The 27,639-nt window shown below is 38.9% G+C and overlaps 1 protein-coding gene across 6 annotated transcripts in view; it reads left to right on the top strand.

The window, feature by feature from the left end:
• MACROD2 (mono-ADP ribosylhydrolase 2) overlaps positions 1-27,639 on the top strand; it is an 866,072-nt gene that overhangs the window by 166,016 nt on the left and 672,417 nt on the right. For all 6 annotated transcript variants that reach the window (XM_066177797.1, XM_066177796.1, XM_066177795.1 and 3 more), the window contains exon 4: positions 14,780-14,809. In XM_066177797.1, the coding sequence (XP_066033894.1) occupies positions 14,780-14,809 (30 nt within the window). The remainder of the gene's footprint in view (positions 1-14,779; positions 14,810-27,639) is intronic.

Raw genomic sequence — 27,639 nt, 5'->3', positions numbered from 1 at the left:
CTTGTAGGACCTGTTGCAGCTTTTGTAACCATAGTTCTTTTAAAAAACTTCATAAAGGTGTACTTAAAATACATAATGTGAATTTAAAGTATAGCTACATTGGTGTATCTTCTGGGGGGAATAAAAAGGAGACAAGAGTTTTTGCAAATCTTACTTTATGGTCTTGCCTTTGTGTGATTTCTTATGGTTGTTTCTTGGCTTTTTTTTTTTTTTTTTTTGGTGAGTGTGGCTTCAGGGGGTTTTTTGCTTGTTTGTTTCTTTTTGTTTGTTTTTTTTTTCATGTTCTGTTTTTGTTTGCTTTTTATTTCTCCTCTCCTCTTCTTCCTCTAGTTAGTTTTGTAACTGCTGATCTTGCAGAGGAAAACCAAATTTTATCATGAGTGGAGCAGAAAATAGCCATCAACTAGTAACGAGTTACTGCTAGTAGATCCATGCTCCTGGAATATTGCAGTTCTTTCCCCATTTTATTCACTGCATGTTTGATGAGGGCTTCAAAAGTCAGAACCTAAAGGAATTTCAAGGTACTTCTCTGCGGCTTTCCCCATCTTCTAAGAGAAAAAAGTCTAGGATAAACTTGGGAAAGGTTTTTTTTTTTTTAAATACCCTCTTAACTGATTAGGATAAAACAATTGGGAGCTCGTAAGGATATATGCAGACATCTTATCTAAGTCAAGAACTTGTTTTGACCTTTGAGATTTATTGTTCTTTTAGATAGATATGCTTCATCCCATTACAGCCTTTAAAATGCTCAAGGCCAGGCATTTTGGAACAGAAGTGGTGAATAAGTGACTTGCATTTAACATTAGTATGAGGCTTCTCCACCTCGGGAATTCCTATCTCGACCTTGATTAAATAATCCCTCCGGGAGACTCGGACAAAGGCTTGGGGTGTGTTTGCTCAGAGAGATACTGCAGCTCTCTGCAGCTCTTTACAAACTGTGGGACTCCTTAAAAACTTCATGGCTACAGACATCTTGGCACAGAAGGGGACTTGGTGGAAAGCACGGGTGTTGTCTTGCAGCAAAGTGGCCTTTTTATGAGACACGACGTATTTCTCTAGGAACATGCCTGGTTTGCCTCTTGGTGAGGTCTGCACAGTTCACCTTTCCGTGTTTCTGAGCATATTCCAAGGCACTTATGAATTCTGTGGTATTCTCTCTCCCAGTCTCTACTATTAAAAGATTGTGCACATCATTAGTTAAAAACTTGCCTGGGATCGAACAAGTTTCCTTTTTGGAGAAGGATTGCATTTTTTGTGGTGAGACAGAATTTCTCTTTTCTGCAGTGCACATGACAAAATGCAAGGCTGGCTGATTGGTGAATTCAGCAAAAATAAAATAACTTGTTCCAACATTTTTAGACTTTTAAATGCCACTAACTCTCTTACTAGCACAAATCCTTGATTTATGGCAGTAATGTCTTCTAGTAAGAGTCACCAGGCTGCTCCTACTCCTTCCTAGCACAGATCAGATGGCTGTGCAGCATTAGTAGAATGTAAACCAGCAGTTTAAATGAGATTACTGGGATTAGTCATCTGGATGGAGAAGATTTAAAGTGGCCTTGATTGAGGTCCTTAGAATTGCGAAGTAGACAGCAAAGCCATTATGGACAAAGAGGAGAAATGGGAAATAGATACAACGTAAGAATGGATTTGGTTTATGTTTGGGGTATTTCAGAGGAAATAAAGGCATTATATTGCCTTTCGTTGCTCTGATCAACATGGAGGTTTTCTTGTGGGAAGAGCTAAAAGAAATATACCATGAAATAATTTCTTTTTAAATGGGGAGTTTCATAACAATACGAAATACTTCTGCTGTGGAAATCAAGTGAAGGAAAAGTACTCTCTCTCTAAATCCATCTGCACAGAACCATGTGTGTCCAAAAGACTTGCTTAAGACACCTTTCATCTATTTTTATATTACAGCAAAAAGACTTTTACATAGGGCCAAAAGACTGAGTAGGAAATACAGATTAAGACTCAGTGGGTCTACACAAGTCCTGTGTAACCAAGGTGCTGCAGTATTGAAGTAATAAACTCTCCCCACAACTTCACACCTTGGAAGCAGGTCTGTGCTGAGTTATATTCTTGGCTGGTAGCTTGCTGTTTCCATCTTCTCAGTCTGATGGCCGTTGTCTAAGGAATATTGGAATTTGTCTTTATTTTTGGTCATTTCCTCTCCCTCATGTGCACTATCAAAGTGTTGTCACCCAGTTCTCTTCTGCTACCATGTCTAGCTTTTCTCCTTTGTTCTAGCATAAGAATTAAGGTTGGTTTTTTTTTTTTCCTTGTAATTTTCAGTAATTAAACTGATTAGAATTAAACTGGTGGGGAAACTGCATTTGATTACACAGGCAATACAGAGGAGGTAAAACTCATCTAACTAGGTTCCTTTCCAGCCTTTAGGCTTTTAATAGCTAAGTTAATTTCCTAGAGGAGTGTGGGCTGATTGAAGGAAAAACTATAATCATTAATTGCAGTAGATTTAATTTGTTTGAAGTATAAAGAAAAGACTGCCTGAGACTTTGGGGGAAGAAAAGAGCCAAGCTCCAGCACAGCCCCTTATTCCAGCCAGATCACTGTGGATTTTGCTGCCTCTAACATCCTCTGGTAACATTTTGGGACTGCTGATGGGTTTTATACATATGGGTAGGAATGATACATGAGATAAATTAACAGGACATCTTTTCCTGCAAATAATGACCCTCAACTTGTGCAGGGTGTTTAATTATGTGGCATTCATGTTGCAGTGTCCCTGCCTGATGCTTTGGGGACAGCAGATCCTCTCTGGCAGCACCAGCCCATCTCTTTGCTAATGTGCATAAAGAATGTGTGATCCATGTGGCTGCTCTTCAAGAGAAAACAGAATTTTCCATATTCACTCAAGTTTGGGGAGGTTTTATTGTCATGTAATTTATTTCTTCTCCCTGATGGTTAGAGCATGTGACTGGTATTCTGGGGCCTCTCTCTATTAATTGCCACTAGAAAAATAATTTTATATAGAGCTATGAAAGATGATTCATCTTTTTCTTTTCTGAACAGCTATAAAAACATACTTTACCTGCTTCCCAGATGTGCTTTTGTATGGCATCAGATGCCTGTGATATCCTTTGACATAACTGGTCTCTGCATTCATATAAACAACGTTTGTACCTTGCCTAATTTTGTCTTTGTTTTCTTAGTACATTTTTCAGAATTACTCAGCTACCTCATAAATCACTCCAGCAGTATTAGAATAGTGAAATGAAGTGTTTGCTCTGCACAGATTAGGTTATGGCATCCTTGTTTGTATTTCCTGGACGTGGAATAGACCACTGGGAGTTACATATTAATCCTGGATTCAAATGGTCTGTGTGAAAGCTTGGAGCTTCTTAAGAACTTTATTTTACCTCGAGGTAAAGTATGGAAGGAAAAATAACTCATTAAAAGATCATCTTATTGACAGCAAGGCGTTGGAAAGTTGCTCTAGATACAAGTATTGCAGCATTTTGGAGAAAAATGATTCAACTTGGACCAGCGTGGTTTTTGAACCAATGTTCACCCCCGCAGGGCTTTTGAGCCACATGTATTTGTCTCCCTCTTTGCCTTACAGAAAGACTGGTAAAACAAAAGCACAGGAGTCCTTATTTTAGCAGCACTTTAAAAATGCTCAGTAACAGCACAAAAAAGAAGCAGCACACTTTGAAGTGATTAATCAGCCTTCCCCAGTTTATCTTTGGTTTATTTATCTGTAGAAATCGTAGGATTTTTCTTTCTTGTTCTCAGTCCTAAGCTCTGATTCAGGAACCACAATCCTTTTTATTGAAACTCTCGGTGAGAATAATTCGTAGGCTATACAAAATAGCTTGTGATTCAGCTGTGGCCCAGGCAGAGGGGCAAATATGTTTTATTACTTGCTTTACATGCTGATATTGCTCTTGAATCAATGGACAAACTGTGACTAGAAGCAATGAAAAACAAAAGTAGCAAAAATAGCAAGCGTGAGCAGTTCTTGCGGTTTTGGGTAGTGGTTATGGCTGAAAGGATTTGTGGTGGAAGTGCTTGTGGTGGCGGTGGTGAACTAACCACAAAGCATCTTTGCCACCAGAGGGTGAATTCACATCCTCTGTCTTGGCTTCACAGAGCACAGATGTCCCACATTGCCACCAGAGAGTGCCTGCCTGTCACCATGGGCTGTGGAGGGAAATCAGCCTTCCAAATGTGTTCTGCACCCAACCTCTTGTCTCATCTAGATGATGGAAATGTGTTGCCTCCCTGGGAATAACCTACACGACAAGGGAGCACGAGTCCTGCTTGATACAGGCAACATTTCCATATCTAAATTGACCAGCGGAATCAGCAGGAAAGCAAGGACATGAAATTCTGAGGATGGCACAGTGGTGCCTATATGATGGAGTTATTGATTAGGAGTTGCAAGTTGATGATTATTTTTCTGCCTGCGCGGCGTTATCAGCGTTGGCAGTGCGACATCCTGCCCTCCTGTAGTGCCTCACAGAAAATGAAAGCTCCTTGTCCAGCATAACCTCAGTAAATTTTTCATCAAAGCCTTTAATGCTGCTTCTGCCAGATATTACCTCCTGGAATGCACAGCCTTACAACAACACTGCCTGTTTACTGCGAAGTTTTGGATAATAGCTTTAATCTCCTTTATCATTAAAAAGTGCTTGGAATTTTAGGGTTAAAGAGGGATCTTAAGGGTATAAGAAATGGACTCCTTTCTTTATTACTCAGGAGCCATGGGGAGCTCACATCATACAGGTGATGGCCAGGGAAAAGGGGTGCAGGGCGCTGTTTGCTAGGGAAGTAACCACACAGCACCGCTCGGTCTGATGGGTGTTGGGATAAATCACAAACCGTGAGCATCTGCAGCTAGGAAAGATTAGAAAACCCTCCACAAGCTGACAGGAACAAAGAATTGTCCCACACAATCTAAAATCTGTCATTGCCAGGGATTTCATCTGGGCCCTTGGCTCTGTCACGCCTTTGAAAATATCTTCAGGCTTTCCCATTGTTTTGATTATTTGTGATCTTCCTTTTCTTTAAAGTTCCTGAATAGAGTTTTTAAAGTTTTCAGGGAATGTGGAAATGGTAAGCTAACAGTATATTTTTTTACTGTGTTTTTTTTCAAACTTTAGTTTATGTTTCTCCATTTTAAGATGTGTCATGGACTGTACGTTCCAAGAGCTGTAAAATGGAGAGGATGATCGATCTGACTTAAGCTGACTTACTTTTATCATAAAAGGGGCAATTTCTGATGCCTCTGATAGAGTAAGTTGATGGCTACACTTTATTCTTACTGTCTTTTATGGTCTTCTCCAGATTTTTTTAGGCTATAGCGTTTTGAAACAGACAGTTAAGATAAAGTGTGGATAGTATATTTGACAGCAGGATGCAGAAATATTTGGGACAATATTCTTAGAGGCAGTGTGTGATGTCCAGTCCATATTTTACCAGAATGCATTGTTCCTGCTTTGACTGAAATACTGAGGTTACTGAGTTCCACTTTACCTTGCAAAGGAATACATGACTGTTCTTACACAAATTTTTAGCCCTATAGGAACAGTTTGGGCCTATGTTTGAAAACAACACCCCCACGACTGTAAAATACATAACCAACTTTTCTGTTTCTTCTGTAATGTGGCTCCCACTGACCACAGTGGGAGCTGCTTCTAATTTCAGGCTATATAAAGAAAGGATCATTAGAGGTGATGCAACACCATCATGTGCAGAGCATGTTACACTCACCCAGTTGGACACATTTTAGAGTCGACTTCAGTGCTTTGCAGGCTCTTCAGCTCCTGCAAGTCTGTGCTAGTTGCTTGCAGGAGCTTGTAATTCATTGTCAAAATCTTCCTTCCAGGCTGCTCTTGCAAAAACAGTGCAATAACAGCTTGCCTTCCTCTAACTTGGAGGCAAAATTGCAAGTGAAATCTTGTCTGTGCAGCTGAAAAAAACCATACCAAACCAAAACACCGGGGCTGTTTCTGTTTTGTAGGACATCAGGTGTGCCTTTCTTCTTTTTTTTTTTTTTAATTTTTTTTTTTCCAAACTGAATTGTTCACGAGTGTTACCACCCTAAGAGAACACAGTGGTGTGGACGTGTAGTACTTTGAGTTGAAAATACACCCACTGAGGTGGCCCAGCAGCTGGAGCCACGACTACCCTTGCTTGGTTTGCCTGTGAGTAAAGCAGGAGCAGCGTGGGATGTGCCTGCACCACAGGGAAACTCTTCCTGCTGGTTGCCCCATGGAAAAATGGGCAAGACAAGGCCCCAGGTCGCTTCTTTTCAGCAGTGGTCTTTGATTTCCTAACAAATTAGGGTTTTTTTAAAATTGATTTGAAGCCTGAATGTTGAATATTAATGTTTCAGGACTGAAATATGTTAGTTTTTTTTGCCTTTTAACTTTGTGTTAATTTTCAGAAGGTTGCTATTGCTTTATTACAACTTTTTGAAATATGACTTTTTCCTTAGAGAAGTCAAATATTGGGCAGTTTTTTGGGATGAAAATATCGAAATGAAACCTCGTGATAAGCTACACTGTTACTACCACAGCTATGTTTTAAAAATTAAAAATAGAAGAAAAAGGTCATGAGATTCAGGTAGACTTTGGTAGGTGCAAAGCTGGCTGTAATTTTGAAAAGACAAAAGCAACAAAAGTTGAAGGACTTCACTCTGATTTTTTTTTTCCCCTGTTTTCTAGATAACATATTCTAGTTCCTTTGGGATACTGGAAAGATGCATGAGTTATACAAATTTCAGTAATTATTTTGGAATAATTACTACCAAAACAGTTTTTCTAATTGTGCTAGTAGAACCTTGGACCACGTCTTACTTTATTTTGCATGGGCTTTTAAATATTGATGATGATTCTACTTAAATGGATTAATTATATACTGCAGCACTTTGATTCCCTTTAGTGTTACATTTACAAATCACACAAATGGCCTAAACTGAGTGATGAAAAATGGGCTCTGGTAGACCTGAATATTTTTGTCCTTATTATTCTGTGCTGGAAGAAGTTCCTGTTGCTTTACACTTCAGCTCAGCTAGATTGTTCAATACCTTCATGATCTAGAAGGCAACTTGTAAGTGGCTGAGCAAAACCACAAACTGATGCACAAAATGGATGAAATCTTAATTCATCTCTTTCCCTTTATCATCCAGTGGTGCGTGTGACAATTTATCACCCTTTATTTGTTTCTAGAATGAAATTATTCCTGGTTTGTGCTTTTCTGATGTTTCCCAAAAGGAGAGGAATGGGGGAAATGAGTGTGGCTTCTGCAAAGAGGCACACACCAAACGTGGCCATGGATTTTGTGCTGAGTGCTGAGCAGCCACTTTTAGCCTTTTCTGTCTCCTTCCCTTCAAACTTCAGGTTCTGATTCAACGAGTCTCTTGTCTTCTGCCTCCCAAGGATGACATCAGCCTCATCAAACTGGTTTTCTAAGTGTCCTTCTTGAGGCGCTGGCAGAAAACCTTCTCCTGCATCTTTTTCTTTCCTTTGGTTTGGGATAGATGGTCCTGTCTAGCTGAAATTAATTCCACTGGGTGGGTATGAAAAGTAAGAATTTCATTGGTGGGAAAGTATGAAGTGCTGTTTTTTGCAAAAATTTCACCTGGAAGTGTTTTGTGTAGTTTATTCATAAAAAACAAGTTCATTTGGTTTTTGGGATATTCTTTTAAGTTATTTTTTTTTCTTGTGGTTGTCTGACTTCCCCACCAAGAAGCAATTTTGATGGAGTCCTCAGGCTACTGCAAAGTTTAGGCTTCTTGTAAAGCTGCAACCTAAAACTTCAGACCATCTGGAAGTCTATACAGCAGCATTTAGGAAGTACTCTGGGCCAGACACCTTCTCTGATGGATTTTTCTCAGGATGTGTTAGTCAACTTCAATTTCTGTTAATTTTCTTTCACCCTGCATTAAAGCAATTACTATATTTCACTGTATGGTAAAAAACCTGTCATTCTGCTCCCTCTGCTTTGAAGTTATGCTTCTGATTAGGCCAAGTTGAAAATGTCATCCTGATAGCTGTGTGCTCATTTTTGTCCCGTGCTGCTGACTGCTGCCTTGCCTGTGTTGGGTTTTTGGTGCATTTGGTGGTTTTTATTTTTTTTTTTACTCTTCATATCAGATTTCAGAGATGCTTTGCATATGACTGATTAAGCTCAATGGATGTAATATATAACTTTTAAAAATAACCTTGTTGCATAAATGCACATCATGTATTGAGTTGGTAATGTACTAGAAGAAGAAAAATAACTGAGACCTTATGACAGTTATTGTTTCCTTATTGAATTCAGAATGTTGTGAAGGCAATTTCCTTGACAGGATCAACTCCAGAGCACTTACTAGTGTGCTGATTGTTTTTTTTTCCCTTAATCTACCTCTGACATAACCTTTACAAGCCTGAAATTAGAGACAATGACTACTTTATTTGCAAACCTCAGTTTAAAAAATCTGTTATCTGTACAGAATTTTGTGAGCGGGGAAGAGAAAAATCACAGGTTGTGGCAAGTGAGCCTCAAAGCCATTTTATTGGTTCCAAATACAAAACCTGTGCTTCTAATTGCTCAAAACCTTCAATTAGGTTTTTGTTGGTTGTTTTTTTTTTTTTGGTGTGGGTTTTTTTTTTAAATTTTTCTTTCGATCTTTAACTCGTACTGTGCAGTTTCAGTATCTGAAAAAAAAGTTGAGACATGGAAAACTCTGTCCCTCCTGTAGTATCCCATATCATCTGTTTTTGCTGAAACAAAGATGATGGAAACTTCCTGAGCTGAATTGTTTGGTCGTGCTTCTAGGGATCTTTTGGCCTTTTAGAAAGAGAGCTTTAAGTTGGCAGTTCCTATTATGAATAAAATGACACTGAGTAGGCCATTGCTTCTATTTGGAGAGGGGTTTTATGGGCAGAAGAGGTTTTTTAGTACATGAAGCTGAAGTCTTTTGAGTGTGTATTGAGAGCATGCTGTGCTCTTGATCACACGTTAAAAGTAAGCAAACCTGGAGAGGAGCAAGTTGTTTGTAGAAATCTTCTGTGGATTGTTCCACTCATATTCTGGAGCTGTTTCTGGGGTGTGGTAACCTCAGTGTTTTAAGTCAATCCTATTTTGTAGGCCTAGTGGTTTTTGAATTTCCAGTAGTAGATAATTTCCAGTAGTCTCTGCTTTGCATCATTAGCCGCTGTCATAACTTTGCCAATCTGGCCCAGTCTGTTGTCAAAATGTTATTTTACCTCTCCTGATGGCTGTGGCTTAGTATGGATGGAAGCATTTTAAGTAGTGTGGTGACTGTTTTATTTACTGTACCTGCTGCAAAATGACTTCATGATCTTTGAGCCTAAAGCTTTTTACTTTAAGGTACCCAAACACATCTCTTGCTTAAAAATGTTTGGATGTACAAAGGTGCAGCTGTTATCTCACTCCTCTTTGTTCTCTCTGGTTTCCTGAGAGAAGATGAAACGAAATGCAGTGACAGGTAAGGATGTCTCACAAAACACGTAGAAGAAATGTAGCTTCCCATTCCATAAATTACTGTTACTCTGCTCACCAGCTGCCTCTTATGATGTTTTATTGATGAATAAAAATGGTGTCTGAGGCAATAGAATGTCTTGCATCTTACAATACTGCCAGTTATAAAGATGTCTCCTTGAATAAATTTCACAATTAGAAAGTATTGACAAAAATATTCAATCTTTTTTACATCAAAATAAGCTGAAACATCTGCTGCCAAGTCAGACAATATCAACTAATCTTTTAAAAGTATATTTTTATTATACTGACAGATGCATGGCTGCATGACATAGATGTCAATTTAAGTTACTAGTGCCATTAATACTTGACAAAGACATGCTCCCAGAAGAATTTATGTTCTTAAATTGTTGTCAGATGAGTATGTGCCAACAAAAAGTAACCAGTTATTCAGCTATGTTTTTAACAAAGCTAAAAGTGTGTTATCTCCAGAGACATCACAAAAATTGCTATTCACATCTTTCCTGTTCTCTAAATTCCTCAGAATTGACAGCAGAAAAAAATAATTCTGTGCCTGCAAAAGCCTGTTTAACCAACCCGTACATACATCCTTCTGCATTTTTTGTATGTTCTGGCTGGCAGATTTTCAGTTTCATTTGAGGTGAACTTCTTCAGTGTTCAATTGCTTTTCTCTAAATTTCAGATAACCTTACTGTTTGGCAAGAATGTTGTTGTAAAGGGAACGGTGATGAAGATATTAATCCCACACCAGAGTTTCTGGTCTGCTTATTCAGTCAAAAAAAGTGTTGGAAACCGATACAACATAGCTAATTTAGAAGGCTGAGATCTAAACCTTTGATATCCAGTTCTTATTTATTAAATGTGCTGGTATGTTCATTATTAAAATTTGTACCTTTTAGTAACCTGAGGTATTCATTGTGGGTATTCCATAATGAGCAACTAAGCTTACTTTAAATTCTTTCCTTCCAGGTCTTTTATTTTCTTTACTTTTTTCCCTTCTCTCCCCGCACTCATTTTTTGGAAAGGATTTCATTTCTTAAAGCAAGAGTTGAATTCTCAGGGTACAGCAGACCCTGAGAACCCATTTCACTGGTTTTCTTTACTAGGGCTGTCCTGGTGCTGTTAAAAAGCATATATATCTAGCCCACTGAGGTTTTAAGTCATTTGAAATACTGAATTTCTGGTTGAATCTGGGGCTATAAACATCTCATTAAGGGCTAAATTGGTATCCTTAGTGTTTAGATACCGTTTTTTTGTTGATTTTTTTTAGAATGGATTTTTTCTTAGAGATGAGGCTGAACTTTGTAGAAACACTTTTTCTGCTAATGTTCCCAATGTCCCTATTGAAAAGAAACCCAGAGCTAAAGGGCTGAAAGCCATCCTAACACTTCTAGATGTATTTCTGTTCACCGCACTGAGACAGACTGTGAGGATGAGATCTGTCTCTCAGAATGCAGCATTCAAGTCTCCTTTTAAAGCAGTGGTGCTGCACAGCATCTCTAGAGCTGTAAATTTGTGTCATCGTGAGGCCACTAGATAAACCACAGGAACCGGTCCCCAGATATGGTGCTCTTTTTTCTGGTGGGCGTTCATTTTTATTTTTATTTTTATTTTTATTTTTATTTTTATTTTTATTTTTATTTTTATTTTTATTTTTATTTTTATTTTTATTTTTATTTTTATTTTTATTTTTATTTTTATTTTTATTTTTTTAATTTTTATTTTTATTATTTTTTTTAAAAATTGAAGCCTATGTTACTGGCTTATGCAAAAATATTTTAAGATTAGATGAACTCTGACCTCTGTTGCCTCATGTTTTGGATGGGCCTCTATCAGTGTGTCTTGTATTTCAGTCTGACACTGTAGTCTGCTGGCTGCCTGACCACTCTGTGTATGTATTAAAATAATATTTCAAGTTTGTATTGTGAGTAGAGTAGGTTTTCAGAGTTAATGGCCAGGAATCTATTGTGGACTGTAGTTTTTAAGGAGTCAATTTCAGAGAGTTTGGGTAGGTCACTTTGGAAGGGTGATACGACTCTGAAATGAGGTGCAGGAAGCCTTTACTCACATTTCTTTGGAGCCTCTCTTATTCTCGTTTGCTTTCTTTTATTTTTCTTTGCCTTGGTAACTTGGTAGCAATTCAGCTTTCCTATTTCCTCCCACCCCAAGTCTCCTGGACCTCGAGAACCTCGTGCAGCTCTGGAAAAGAGAAATGAGGAGACAAGGGGTTAGCCAAGATGGATTTACAATCTGCAGTCATAAATCATAGAATCATAGAGTGATTTGGCTTGGAAGGGACCTTAAAGATGATCCCGTTCCATCTGCCGTGGGCAGGGACACCTTTCACTGGATCTGAGCCCCATCCAGCCCAGCTGGGAATGCTGCCAGGGGTGGGACATGCACAGCTTCTGGGGGCACAGGGTGTGAGGTGTTCTACCTGAGGGTGGCCATGCTCTCCCTGAGTGTAACCTGCGGGGCAATTCAGACCCTGTCAAATTTGGAGGCTGAAAACCTCCTGAGACCTTCTGCTGGTTGCTCATACAACTCCCCAGAGCTGAACCTCTACAACAGGAGCAGCTTCCAGAGTGTTTTCCAAGACGTGATGGTTTGGGAGTACTGATGTCCAAAGTGCAGCAGCAGATGACCACAGAGGGGCTGAGAGGAGAGGCCGTGCTTGCTCCAACATCACACCGTGTGATTGCAGCCATAGGGCTGTGCTGACCTCTGGGTGGGAGAAGATTCATTAGGTGCTAAGTGACAAGTTACTTCTGTAGTGGTAAGGCTTTCCCAGATATGGAAAGAGGCTGTGTGTTTTATCGAAGCTTTCAGGGAGAGTCTGAAAAACCTGGAAATAAAGATTCTTGCTTTTTGACACGTTATCTTTCTAGAAAAGAAACTGTAGATATAAATCAGTCTTGTTCTTTCCTGGAATCATAAGAAAATGGTTTGATTTTCCTTCTATTATGCAAGCAAAATTTTCTTGAAAAAGAGTGCTTGTGAATTATTATGGCATTTTCAATAGCTGCAGTTAGATGCATTGCAGCCAAAAATCCATTTGAACTGTTTTCACTGTTTCTATAGAGAAGTATGTGGTGCTGACTTACATGCTATTAAGAAGTTTTTGGAAAGCACTGGCAAGATGAACATTGTCAGGAAAACTTAATGAAAGAAACATAATTCTCTGAGAAGCCATTGAATGAAAGTTTGCAATGGGGATGTTGGCTGGGTATCCGAAGAAACTTTTTTAGTAGTGGAAACTTTGGTAACAGGTTTTAGCTGTGTGTCTCCAGTCTCTCAAACATAACAACTGAAACCCTAGAACGTGACTCATGTAAGGATTAGAATAGTTTAATTGTAGGAGTATTCTACAGTGCTAAAAAGATGAGCTGGAATAGCAGGCAGTAGATGACACTTGGTTCCTTTTAGTTGCTTCTGATAAGAACTCTGCTGATTTCTATAGCAGATAAGTACTTTTTACTGCAGGGAAAGGGATGTTACCTGGTACAGGAGGTCTTTGGAAGCAGCTGTAAAAATATGTGAGGGTGGTTTTATTTGTTTCTTTGTTTAACAGTGAATTTCAGTCAGGGCAAGAATAAATACAAATATAGCGACATTGTTGTTCTTTGCAACATGTCTGCACACATTTTTTATTACCATCCTTATATCTTTGTCAAAGACAATATATAATGGCAGTATTTGTTCCCTGCTAGCACTTCAGAGAGGATAGCCAAGAGATGTTCATCACTTATGGATAATGGTGGTGTTGTTTTATAAAGTTTTCCATTTTGTGTCTGTTGCTCCAACCTTTCTGTGTCCAAACAAGCACTTCTTTGAAAATGGCTCCAAATCACTTTGTTTCAGAAAAAAAAAAAAAAAAAAGAAGTTTTTTTTGTCCCATTTTCCTTCATCTAATGTTCCAGTGCATTAGAACCAGACTTGGGTGAGAAAAATGCATGAGAACACCTCTCTAGGTCTTAGTTTCCATGATTCCTTGGTGACTGTAGGACAACTAATCCTTGGATGAGTAATTAATTAGTTTGCTTTGATTTGATGTGGTCAGCTATGCTGGATATAAAACTGTATTTTTTTTTTTCTTTAAAGAACATTGCATTTTCATAGCGTAGAAGTGCTTAGTTAGTAATGCAGAGGTACTTTGGAACACAGATCTTGGCTGTGATGGAAAATCTGGCCTTTTCTGATGAAGGCAGTTTTATTGAAGTGTCAGGGAAAGCTGCCTGCAAATGTTTGACCTGAAAATGGATATTAAGTCAAAGGTGTTCGTAGAATATCTGATAAAGAAGAAAACAAAGATAATTGTCACTTTATGTAATAAAGTCTCAAGAAAGTGATGGAAAAAACCCAACAGCAGGGAATTTGCTGTTTACAGACTTCTATTGAAGAAGCAGAGGGAAACGATAAAAACAATAACATACAGAAAATATCTAATTTATTCTGTGTATCTTGTTATATACCCTTGTCCTGCAGTAGGGCATGGGTTGAGGTATCTGCTCTTTACTCACCAGGAAATAATAAGAAATACCTGTGTCTCTTCTTTATGCTCTTACTTTGTTTTAAATATATTCTGCTACAACAAGGATTTGTTTCCCACACATCTGAAGGGCAGGTTTAGAAGCTTAGGCATTCCTTCTGTTTCTGCCTAGGCAGTGAAAGGAAAATATTTGGCGTGATTCCAATTGTGCTAGCTTAATTTGAAGGACCATCTTGTATCACCGTGCTCTGAAAATTGCTTTCCATAAGTGATTTATCAAGTTCTGGCCTGGGTAGCTGGATGGTTGCAGTGCTGAGTCAATTAAGCCTGCTGAGGGAAATCCCAGCTCAGTTGCTCAAACCCTTTTACATCAATGAAGCCAGGATTTCTCATCGTCATCCCCGAAGGTCCTGTGGCGGAGGAAACAAGGAGAGATAATCAGAAGTTGCATCAAAAGTCTATTTAAGTTTCTTTACAAGGAAAATTTTGAATTAATTTGGTAATCACAAAAGAATACGGTTTATAGAATTATAAGCGCAGGATTGTAATTTCGTAACCTATTCAGTGCTTTAGCTTTAGTAATTGTATTATTGTTTTATTTATTAGCTTGCATTTTCAAAGGTATTGCAGAGGTAGAGATTGTAATTTACAATAAGTGATTGTTTTTGCATGAAATGTTTTCGGGTGAGGGAAGAGTAGCAAAGTTACTGAAACAATGGAGAATCTCTTGTGAAACATCTTTTGTTTTGGTTCCATGTGTATTTAGGAAGCTCAATGCTAACAATTCCCTTTTTGTTTCTCTTACAGCTAATTCCAGCCTTCTGGGAGGTGGAGGAGGTGAGTCTTTGCTCAATGCTTAATTCATTCTTAAATAAACTTAAAATGTATGCTGGACCAATGCAGAGGTTAGTTGGTTTTGAAAGAATATAAGTTCAAAAGTTGAAAGTACAAATTTATTAGATTGAAAACTTCACCAAAGTCCATAATCTTTCCTATCATTAAGAGGTAAGGTTTGCAACTGCTGCTGAATTTGGTTTCACCTCTGGGTCAGAGTAGGGGCTGACACGTATGTGAGGTTGACTAAAACATAAAGGAACTGCTGTATTGCCTTACGCTGTGTTGTGTTTTTAAGTATTTCGGCTTTTTAATTCACCCCAAGGGAATCTCAAATGTGTGGTTAATAAACAAATTTAACAAAAATGCTGAAATATTAAAATACAGTAAAACGCAATTTTAGCAAATGAGTGGGGCTTTGTCTTTGTACATTTTTAAATTTTATTTTTATGGTTTAAACTTGGTTGCTTCTCTTACTCTGTTTGTCAAAATATAATCGAGTAGATTTCAATGCAAATCTTTGGTGCAGGTCAGAGACACTACAAACGTGTCTGCTGGTAAGGCAGGGATGCTCAAGCACATATGATTGAATTGCTTCCAAATACATGGCTGCTGTTTTATTTTAGTAGATCAATGCTTTTTTACTTTTGGTGTTACTGTAATACCGCGTCTGTAAAACCTACACGAGCGGTAACAATTCAGGAAAGACAAACCCATAAAGAGCTTGATCTCAGTTTTCGGTGACTTTCCCTGCCACCCAGAGGGAAGCAGGAGAGCTCAGTTCTGGAAATTTCACAGCGCAGGAGCGGTACAGGCAGCAACTAATCTTCCTTCCTGGTGGGAGTTAAAAGAACTCTGTGATCAGAGCTTACATATGTAAGGGTAAAGGAAAGGGCTCTGTAAAAAGACGGGAGATCTCTGTTGCTTGTGAGGCTGCAGGATAAGTCGTCAAAGCTTTTGTTTTAACTGAACAAACAGCTCTTATTTTGGACTATGAAAAGGTGCTTGACTACTAAATAAAACCGTCTAAATAAAACCATTCACATTCCTCAGCTGTGTGTCTGGACATTGAAGTATGGGGCAGCCTTACCTGTTAATCCTGTTGGATTAATCTGTTTCTTTTGATTTGAGTTAGTTGTTTGCAGTATACCAAATTTTTCTTTGTTTAAAAGATAATCCTTTAGGAGGTAATCCTTCGCTAGCTGTTCCTGTTTTTTTGCAGAGCTGTTCCTGTACCTTCTCTCCAGCACTTGCTCCCAGCTGGTAACATCAAAAAAAAAAAAATATAAATCAATGCAAATGTTCAAATTCCAATCAGGTTCCCAGAGCACTGCTGCTGCTGAAAGGATTTGGCTATTAACTTTCTGTGTTATTTATTCAGCTGGACTGTACTTCAGAAGTTGATGTCTGTTCAGTGTGGCCCTTGATAATGTGGCTCTCCCTTTGCAGCAGACGGGGTGAGCCTGTGCTGTGGGTCAAGTTGGGATTTTCCTTGTATTTTATGTGTTAAAAGTGGCGATTAAAAATACGTTCTCTCCCCTCATGGCAGGCTGAGGTGATGGCAGGCCAAGGTGCTTCTGCCTCTTCTCCTCATCTTCTCTCTCCCTCCTTTCCTCCCTTCCTCCCTCCCTGCTCCTGCCCTGACATCTTTTGGGGCTTTTACTGCCATTATAAAAATCAGTGTCTTCAGGGCTGTGGGGAAGCTGCCGTGGGACATTGGGTTTGGGCAGCAGTGGGTTCCTCCAGGCATGGGCTGCTGCAGCCCCTGTGGCCAGAACCCCAATCCCACAGCCTTTGATCTCTGCTGGAAGAATACCAAATATTTTGGTATGAAAAATACCAAATCTGACACTTCTATGGCTCAGAGGGTGACTGCTCACGGCGGAGGGGCTACATTTGTGGAAGTGCCATCAGGCACCAATGGGTAGGGCAGATGATGATTTCAGAGCACACTCCCTCGGGGTTCCCAGTTTTTCTGAATAAAAATCCTGAGAATTTCATTGCCAGAGTACTCTAGATTTTGGACAGGCACCACAGGATGTGTGTTTTGGAGAAAAGCAAAGTGTGTGGGGTCTGCAGCTGGAGCCTGCTCAGGGGTGCACAGGATGGAGGCAGCCTTGGCCAGCCACAGGCAGATGGAGCCTGGTGCCCCTGGTTTTTGGAAGAATAGCTTGGTACTCTCCCACAGGCACTTTCATTCCCAGTGGAATGGTCGTGGATTTTAAATTCCGGGTGTATTTTTTCTTTTATCCAGAAGAAAGTGACGGTAGCACGCTGCGTGAAATATTGATAGTGAATTATTAAAACTTTATTATATACGTAAACACCAAAGCCTTCTTTTGATTGCAGATGCTGAATATTTATGATAATGCATAATACCAGTGTAGTTTCTCCAATAATGGGATTCAGATCTCCTCGGTAGTGCTCGTTAATTTAATCTCTCTGTCACTGCTGGAGGTATGAATACATGTCTTAGTTTTACAGAAAATGAAAACTGGAAATTTCCCCTTGTCCAAGCTTATGCAACAGGTGTTGTGATTCTGAGCTGCTTTTGAGCTCTTCTGTGTTTGAAATCTTTTCACAGCTAAACACAAATTAATTGGAAATAGTTATTTGCACATCCTGATCTAATGCTTGCAAATTGCTTTCTCTGGGTGTTAAAACTATTTTCTGGAAGAGACCTGCTCAGAAACCCAATGGGCAAGAACACTGTGGGTGAACATTGTGCACCTGTCCGCGAGTTCAGGGGCTGGTGGTTTTGGGTGGCTGCTTATCATCCCTGTGTCACCTGGGAGCCGCATCCGGGCATCCCTGTACTTTGATTTCCCAGAGCCAGAGCAGTGGTTTGTTCTTGCAGTCCCCATTTAAATGCTGTCAGTTCGTTTTCATGACCGTTTGGAATGAAGAGATAAAAGCACAAAATATACCAGAAACAATTTTTCACAGAACTGTTGAATCATAAAATCCAGAAACCCACAATGGAGTCTTTAGTTAAATATAGATGTTGAAGGTTTCTTTCTGCTTTTCACATAACTCTGAAGTTTCCAGGATTTCATTATGAGTTTGGTGAGTGAGCCTTTTTTCTTTTTCATTCTTTACTGTTTTTAATAATTGATTTTTAATTAGGAGGCATATTTCACTTTCAGGGCCAGATTTATCACGCATTCAGCATCTCACTGCTAATAACTTGCACGGAGCATTATAACTTATTTGTGCATCATGTATTATTCGTCCCATTATGTTCAACAGTGCAAAGGTGAAAATTGTGAAGAAAATTACCTGCATTTGGAGGGAGTGAAAAAAAACACTTGGTATTTTGAGAAAAACTAAGCTCTTTTAAAAATGTGTCATGGATTTTGACTTCAGAAGTCTAAGTGCCCCATTTTGCATGGCAATGTTTTTTCTTTACATTCTTTTACATTTGTTTCAAGGAATTAAAACATACGATTTTATGTCCTTTATTCAAGCAAAGTGAGCAAGGGCTGAGGTTTGTCCTCCCTTATGGCTTTGGGTAGTCTGTGGGGATTTTTTTGGGTATTGTGCACTGCTGTTCCCACCTAGCGTTCAGTTATTTCCCTCATGGTTCCTTTTTCCTGTACTTGATTTGCTGACTGTAATCACATTTTTGTTGCATGCTGATTTCTATATTGACTTGATTTCTTTGACCTTAAATTGAGAGTATATTTAAATCTGGATTTTTTTTACCCCCATAAGATTTTGTTGCCTATGCTAGGATTTGGGAAGGAGACATCACCTTTTAGTGTGTCCTATTTATTACGAGCATAGTTTCTTTCAGCTCTGTACTTAAAATGGGTAATTTTGTCTTTACGAACTCAGAGAGAGGACAGGTTACGTTTGAAGTCTCTTGGAAGCATCGTTTGCACCCAGTTTAAGTTGGTTGCCCCAGAAGATCTGTCTGCTTTTCTGTTTCTCTCCATCTCTCTCTCTCTTTTTTTGGCCAAGTGTAACTATTTTTTTCCAAGGGCTTTTGCAAGCATGGAAAAAAATTAATTCATGTATAGCCATAAGTATTTTAGCATATCTTAAATGTAGACCAGACCTACCTGTCTGCTCTGCCAAGATGCAGTTTGTAGGCCCTGTTTAAACAATTCTTATGGCGCGGGGAACTTGTGTTCATGGTCACAGCAGGGAGCTGGGTTTCTCTGTCCTTCATTGCATAGACTCCACTTTGAACGTGGGATTTGCTGCTTTTAAATCTGTGTTATGTTATAATAGTGACAAAAAAGAGTGTTTTCTCTCAAAAGAAATTACCACGGACTGATTTTTATCCTGGAGTTGCGTCCCTTCAAATGTGTCAGCTGCTGTTTACCAGCCACCCTGTCTATTTGTCAATTAATTGTGAGCTAATGAGCTAAAAAATCTAGTGATTATCCAGTCAGTAGTGTCAGAAAGGAACAGCTGAATCAAATATCTTCATATCGCTCCCCTTAGCCAGGGATAAATTTTTATTGTCATGGCTGTGTCTTAGGTACATTACTCGGCATGTCCAGCCATCTTCTGATATTAAGGCTCTAGCAAAAAAAAAAAAAAAAAAAAAAAGACCAAGAAAGGAGGTTTTGCACTTAATTAATAGTAACTTGACATCAGTTTACCCGATGAATATTAATGACGCTGAGAAGTGAAAGTTGTCCAAGAGAAGATTGGAGGCAGGAATGAGACAAGTTGCAGAGCACCCTGTAGCAATCCACATAACAGCAGAAGCCTTTAAATACCAGACTCGCCCTGCACTCGCCCATTCATAATGTGTAACAGGAAGAAGACGAGCCTGTTTTGTCCTAAACCAGGACTAGATGCTCTCTGTTTTGGATTTCACAGGGCTTGGGTTTGATATTTACATAATTTAAATGCAAGTGAAGCAGGGGTTTAAATCCAAAGTTCAAATTTGTGCATGACGTGTGCAAAACATGAAACGCATCCCGTGAGAGGGAGAAGAAGGAGTTTGGGAAAGGAGCACTGACAGGATCCTTTCATCAAGAAAATAAGCGTTATTATTTTGTAATTTTTTTTTTTTTTTTTTAATGTCAGTCTGTTGGCATGTTCTTGTATCATGTCAAATGCATTTGTCACATTGGGGTGTGCTCACAACAAATGGCTCCATGGAACAAATGTGCTTCATCTGGGATTTCAGCTATCTTCAAAAGCTCTCAGTTGCTTTGTACACTGCGGCGTCATAGCCTAGGTATGTAGATAATGGCTATGAAGGTACAAAGATCTTCCTGGTGAATAATGACCACGAGAAGAACTGATAATTTAAGGCAAATGGCCATTTCCCTTTGTTGCTAATTTATCCCTTTTTGCTGGGAGAGTGCTGCTGCAATTCTGTAGGGCTGTTAAAGTGTTTTATCTCCTTTTACTATTTGCATGCTCTTCTTTTTCATCTCTGTAAATAGAGAGGGTTTGAGAGGGCTGTATCCACAAGTTCCCCCACTGTGACAGTGCATCAGCCAATTAAAATGTTAATATTTATGTATTTTTTTTCTGCACAGCTGTAATAGTTCCATTGGTAGGCCAGTAGCTCAGGGTAGACTGTAACCCTTTTAAGGTGTTTGGTTCAGCCCAAAATCTTGTTATTCATGAGCTTTTTGTTGTATCAGATAAAAGCAAATAGATTTCTCAGTAATTTAACATCTTTTATAGAATTTATTCAAACTTCCTATGCAAGCAAAGTCTTTCTTTACAGGTTGGCTATTCTTGAAATCTCTCTCTCTCTCTCTCTTTCTTTCTCTCTTTCCTTCTTTCCTTCTTTCCTTCTTTCCTTCTTTCCTTCTTTCCTTCTTTCCTTCTTTCCTTCTTTCTTGTATATATGTTTGGTTTTGCCTTCTGTTATTGCAGTGGAGTTTTAGTTCAGCTTTAAAGGAAAATTAGTGGATTTTCTCATTTTGTAGTGTGTCCAGAGATATAATGATGAAAGCTCTATAAATAAATAAGCACAGTTTATTTCAAAGGACCCTTAACATAAACTGCTGTGACTGTATTTAAAATGTGCGCTCTACTCTGGTTTCTTTTTTGTTTTTGTTAAAATATGATATATATTTTGCTTTTAGGCTAAATAGGGTGCCAGCTTCCTTTCTCCAGTCTTTTTATACAATCTTATGGGTAATAATCATAAACAGGAAGTCTCTGGATTGATTTTAAGTATTTCTCAGTTGTTGCCTAATTGTATCCTGCTAATTACTCTTTCCGAGCAGTTAGTTAAAAATAAATAAATTATGTTTTTGCTATTTACAGGAACTGGTACAGCTATGCGATCAGTTTGGGGTTTTCTGGTTGGTTTTTTTTGGGTGGTTTTTTTTTTTTTTTTTTTTTTAGTTCTTTAAAGGGGTGTTCTGGTTCCAGATGGTAATGCAGAAACATGACTGTCTGTTTTGTTCATGAAAATAATCTACGATTTAGTCCATCCAGTCCTACTCACTGCTGTCCTCAGCCTTTTAATATCGCTGCTGCGTTGCCTTAATTGGGCGTTAGGAAGTGATGTTTTATTTTTCACTCATCAGTTACTGGGTGCTGAGTCCACAGCACTCTGAACTCCCACTCAATTGTGAGGTCTCCTTCTGTCTCAGTTAGACCATTGCACTAACTCTGCTCGTTTTGATTAATTTCATTATGAAGTAATTACAGTGTTGTGTACTTATGAGTAAAGCATGAACATACACACTTCCTACTCTCCATCTATGCATGACTTCCCTATATACATACGTATGTATGTGCCTATCACTATTAATGTTTTGAACTTGATCTTACAATTGCTTCATGAAGTCAGATTTGGCATGTGTGTACCTAAATAAATGCATAAAAATAGGACATTAATTTTCTTGGACTGGGACCTTTACTTCATGGTCACTGAAAATTTGAGCCACTCTTGATACAAATCCGAGGTGAAAAGGCAGGTGGTTATGTAAGGAATGTATTTCTTTCCTTTTCCCTTTTTGTTTCATCTTGGGGCACAGAGCTGCAAATGTGGGAGAGAGGATGATCACAAACCTTGCCTAAATGACAGATCCCACACGATGTATGAGGCAATTCACAGTCTGTTACGTCAATGCAACGAGGTCTAAAAATGTCAACACTTTTCCCCTGTACAGACAAATACCTGTATGTTTCATGTATCTTGTATGCAGAAAACACATTTCTTTCATTTGACAAGGTGCTGCTCAGTCTTCTTAGGAACCTTCTGCTGGGGCTCTCTTCCTGTAGCTGAAGATGAGGGACACAGTTGCCAAGGGAAAACAGGCTGGTGATGCCTTAAGTTTTAGATTTCGTGTGTTCAGACTCTGTGCTGCCTAGGGGTGCAGTTCTGAGCCTCGTATTAGGTGCCAGTCAGCTCTCTTCACAGAGTGGGGAGACAAAACAAATCCTTTCCCTACTGAGGACCAAGGACAACTTTCAGCCCCAAAAGCACAAACAATGGTGGCTGAAGGGAGGAACAAAAAGGATGAGACCTCACAACCTGAAGCTTGAATTGGACAATTAAACCCCAACGTGCAAATGGACCAAAACTTATAAAAATACAAGATGTCGTGTCTGCTCAGCCATTTTGTGACCATTTTGGGTCCACCTTGGGTGTAGCCCTGGTCAGGCCCTGCCCTGCCCAAGGTGGATCCTGGAGGCCTTTCAATAAATCCCTACTTTATTCTCTAGCTCTGCCCAGTCTCTGTTCCAGGTCAGCCTTCCCTAGGCATCACTGGGAGTGCTGGAAGTGACGCACATCGCTGCATGTTGTAATGAGAATAAAGTTGAGCATTTGAGTATGTACCAGCCTATGGTTTGTATTAACTATGTACCAGTCTACAGAAGATGTTTTTTAAAATTAAACATTTGGTTGGTTTCCTCAAAGAAAAATCTGTAGATTGGGACATCTGTCAAAGTTGTTCAGTTTCATGCCGAACAATCTCGACAGTGCCCCTTTCGCTGCAGTAAGAATGAAGCGAACACGGCAGGAAAGACATGTTTTGTTAGGCTCAAACAGTGGGTGGTGATGTTTTTAAATCTTTTATTCAGAGGTAAGATCTACAGCTATTTTCCTGGTCCTGAGGAGAACCAGGAAAGGAGGTCCTGTAGGAGGACCAGGCTACAATTAGGAGGAAAATGAGAAATGCAATTCAAAACATTTAGAATTGTTTAAATTGGTTTTACAGGGGGGTATTAAAAGAAGTAGAAGTGAAATAAAGGAGTGATGGAGGTACTTGACTTGTAGATATAGAGGCACTTTTGAATATCAACCTGTTTACTGAAGCTTTCATGCTGGCATGCCTAAATACAAAACAAAGTCCTTAATCAGTAAAATGTTCCTTAAAGGTATCTCTAGGCCCCAAGCTCATTAATTTCTACATCAAATGTGTATACAGGTGTGAGCATGACGGCATAGAAAAAATGGCACCAGCTGTTTGCTGATTCTTGTTGGTTATTCTTTTAAAATATGCACGTTGAATAAAATGAGAATATGGACATTACATGACTCACACCTCCCAAAGGAAGGAGATCACTGTGCCACTGTCTGCTGATGTACTGACCCCAAAGGTCAGAGATTGGAGATTGTCATTGTCCTTAATTCCCCACCTCCTATAATGAAAAGAATTTACAATGGTTTCATCTTTCTGTTTCTAATGAAAGCAATTACTTCTTAGTCACTGTATTTTCAAAGACAATTTTGAATAAAACCCAGGATTAAACTACAGAGCCAAGGAAAACCCAAGTATTGAAATTACAGATATTACAGAAAGAGTTCACAACTCTCCTCTTGCTGCACAGAATGAAGGAATATGAAATCAGGTCTGCATTCACCTCTCACCTTCTATTTCAAATTTTCTGCTCTTTCTGCAGAGCTTCACCACTCATTTATGAATCGCTCTTTCCTGATCACATTTTTCCAAAGTTCTTTCTTCTAAGCAAAGCGCTCACAGATTATAATATGCAGCTTTTCAAAAGCCAAGAAAATCTCCAGCAGAGTAGATGCCAAGATAGTTGAGTCTTGGAAAAATCTGTCCTTTGTTTTCCGTGTGCTTTTCTTCCTTCCAGCTTTAAGAGCCCTGTATCAGACAATGTGAAGTGGAATGAACTTGTGGCATAATACAGAAAATGAAATGTTGTGATTGTTAATGAAGGATTAAAACTCTTACATCCGTGGAACTGCTTTTTAAGAAACATTAGTGGAAGACCTGCATGTCCAAGTCTCTCTTTGCAGTTGCTCATCCTTTTGAATTGATAATATTGGGTGGCAGTGCAGCTTAGATATGCTAATTTTCATTCTAATCACATATGGAAGACTACAAAGTAGACAGCTTTTGTGATTTAAGATACAAATAAAAACCTCCCTGCCCTTTTGAGGGCTTCAAGTTTAGCCTGTATGACTTTGTAGCAACAATTTAGACTTAATTTTTAAAACCAGACGTAGTGGGGAAACAGTAACCTGAGATGTGACCAGGGCCAGTGACTGCTGAAGACGGCGTTGATATGAAAGAAAACACATGGCAAACCTCGTTTCCATGAGCATTATTATCACAGAGTCTAAATACTCCACAGACCTAATTACTTTGTGAACAGAGGAGTAATGTTTTCTCCAGTTTCCAGTTGGAAAATGAGCCTAGGAAACAGCCTGTTTTGCAAAAGGTCCATGCAGAAAAGAGCAAAAATCAGCTCCCTGAAGGCAAAGCAAAAATGTAAAAACTTAGATCGGTTTTGCAGGTAGAAATTTTGATTCCTATTTGGAAGGAAGAGGAATTTTAATTTTTGCATAAGTGTTACTGGTAAAAACAGGATGACGTTTGGAGAAAGGGGAAACATACTCTACTGAGAGCAACTTTCTGACAATTAGACCTTAATTGGTGATGCAGCAAATTCTCTAAGGGAATGGCAGGACTACCAACTGGAAATAAGTACTGCTAGATAAACAATTCTACACTAAGGGGAGAAAACCTGTATATAGAACAAATGTGATGTATTTGAGGCTCCTACCATTAATAATTCTTAATTTACAGAATTCGCTATTCTTACTTGGGCCTTTTTTTCATTATGTTAGATAAACACTGTTTATTTGTAATTTTAATTTGTATAGTATTAATAACAAAGTGTTTTTAAATATTTGATGATATAAAAAGTATTTTGGATTAAGAAAACACCCGATCTTATGATCAATCAAATCTAGCCTCTTTCAACAGCTGGAGAATTTCAATGATTCTCCTACGAAAAATGCTACCTTATGATTATGTGCGGAATAGTTGGAGTTCTTTTCTTTACAAATTCACCTAATTTACTTATTTTTCCTTCATGTTCTTCATGTAAATGCCTCATAATGCGTAGAGTTTATAATTCAAGTTCCTTTTAAAGCTGCTTTTCTTTTTAAAATGATGGCTTTGCCATTTGGACTGGCAGATCTGTAGTGTTGTAGTTTTGGCTACATATACAGTAGCAAAGAACAAAATATTTTTTGTCACACTTCTGTTACAGTTCAGTCTGTTCCTTTTACATTATCAGCTTGTTTCTCTGGGCTTCACCGAGGCATCTGCTTTAATTTTTATTGGGCAGGGCTGCAACTTAGAAAACTGGGGTAAGCTTCCCAAATAATTCACAAATGTGGTTGATTAAATCAAGTATGTCTTGGCTGAGCGATCTATGAGTGTATTATACACACACACTGTTAAAAGAATGTTATTAAGGTGCAAATCCAAGTACTTAAAGTTAGGAAGTGCCAAAATTCGAGTTGCCTGGAGGCTCACAGGCTCTATGCATGTGTATGTATATGATATTGCCTCTAACTGTACAACTTCACTGTTCTTCCAGCTGGAACATCCTCTCAGTCATCCAGGGTTTCCTTGTTGAACACGTCAAGTCTGGTCTGCAAACCAGTATTTGTTATGGTGCTCACTAGTTTGGTATGTGATTTGATAAGTAAATTAAGGATTTCATGGGGAGTTTATTTGTCTTCCCCAAAACAATAGTGTTACCTTCACCAAAAGAAGAAGGAAAAAACCCAAACCCAGAGATTAACATCAGAATTCTAATTTTAAGACCCAGGCTATACAGCAAGGGTCTCATTTAGTTGAAGAATGGAAGTCCTTCTGTTTCCAAAATTAGGCCTGATAAATTCCAAGCAATTCTTCAAACTGGAACTTGTATATCGGTTTAGGATGTAACAGCAGATTATAAATCATCTGGTTGAAATGCACCTTGAGATTCCCACCTTCTTCTCCACTTCTTGTTCCCAGTCCCACTACCTGCATTTTACAGTTTACTGCTCCCCTATTCCCATCCATTTGGAATACTGCAGGCCTAAATTTACATATTAAAGAGGAATTGGGTTTAGGGAGCACTTTTGCTTCGACAATTTCAAACTTTGGTCTTAAAAAGGTGCTTTGATGTGATTAAGGAGCAGACAGCTGATTGAGAGAGGAGTGATGGGTGTGGAAACAAGTGTGGAGGGGAAGAGATGAGTGATAACTTCCTCTGCTGCTGCGTAATGTGAGACTGTGTTCTCAAACATTTGGGGTGCAGGAAGTGAGTGTCCCCTTTGACTTTTTACCTCACTGTTCACTTCTAAAAACAGGTCTCCATGTCTAGCTAGGCACAGTTCCTGTCTGCTCCAGGCTTGCCATCCCATTCTTTACTGGGAAATGGCCCAATTTTAGTCCCAGACCATTTTCCCAGATTCTCTCTCTTTGAATTTGCATGTGCCCTTTCATTGCCAGCTGTATTCTTATGCCATGTCCTAATCACAGCTTTAGTCACTAGTCCCTCTCATCTGCAATCATATCATCAGCCTCTAAATGCAGGTAGTGGCACTTCTTCCTTTCACCAGTTTGTGCTGGGATGAAGGGAAAAGTGTTCTGAGCAGGCAGTAATTTCTTAAGCCAAATGGATTCATTACTCAGGCAAATGAAAGAGGACTGCCAATTTCAGAGCTGCTGCAAGTGAAGGAAAGTTTGTGAAAGCCTACAGTTGTGGTTGTCATCTTTGTTTATCTTCCCATCACCATTTTGATTTAAAATGTTTCACCCAGCCCAGCTGTACCACAGTGGTCACTCTGTCTGCCCTTCCATGGCTTTAGGAATGAAGGTGGTATTGTTGCTGTAAAAGGATAAAACCCCTGGTGCTACTCCCTTCTTTGTATTTCTTCACCCTTGATGACTGAGCAGTAATTTCTCCATGGGGATTATTTGTGCAAGGATGGGGCCTCTGTTCAATCCAGATATAAGCCAGCTGTGGTGGAATTTCCCCCCTTCTCTGGGCTCACAAGCAATTAGCGCTGCCCGCCCTTGCGGAGAACAAAAGAGGCAGCAGAAAACTTCTCCCTTGAAATGGCAGCTGGACAAAGAATTGGAAGATTAATCAAAAAATTATTTCAAGTCGCTTTTTACAGCAAGAAAAAGCCACATATCCATGAAATAAGATGAGAGCTCTTATATGTGTAAGTTTATATGCAGATAACTGGTGGAATGAGTCTCAAAAAAAGAGATGTACTTAGTAACACCAGGTACAGATAACAGTCATATGTGAGCTTTGAAGGAAATTTGCTCTGATGACAGGTCAGTTTCTCACCAGGAGCTGGAAAATTGCAAACATATGATTATTCAAATCAGATGGTATCTGCAAATAAGATATACTTGGCAAATACTGTAAAGTTCAGATGAGATATTATTATCTTTCCCTTTGAGACTTGATTCAGCAGGAGCAGTTGGAGTTTTTTTTTCTACATAAAGAATGTGGATGTTTAGAGGAAATTGCTTGGTTATAAAGGAAAGAAGTACCAATGCACCTCAAATATTAAATAGGATTCTCTCTTTTTCAAAATTAGTTACCAAATTTGATGCTATAAAATT

The sequence above is a fragment of the Chamaea fasciata genome, unplaced genomic scaffold, assembly GCF_029207755.1.
Source record: "Chamaea fasciata isolate MVZ Bird 193981 ecotype frontalis unplaced genomic scaffold, bChaFas1.0.hap1 SCAF_3, whole genome shotgun sequence".
In the NCBI taxonomy this organism is placed as follows: domain Eukaryota; kingdom Metazoa; phylum Chordata; class Aves; order Passeriformes; family Sylviidae; genus Chamaea; species Chamaea fasciata.
Note: the sequence above shows the minus strand (reverse complement) of the source record. Positions and strands in the feature narration are given on the sequence as shown.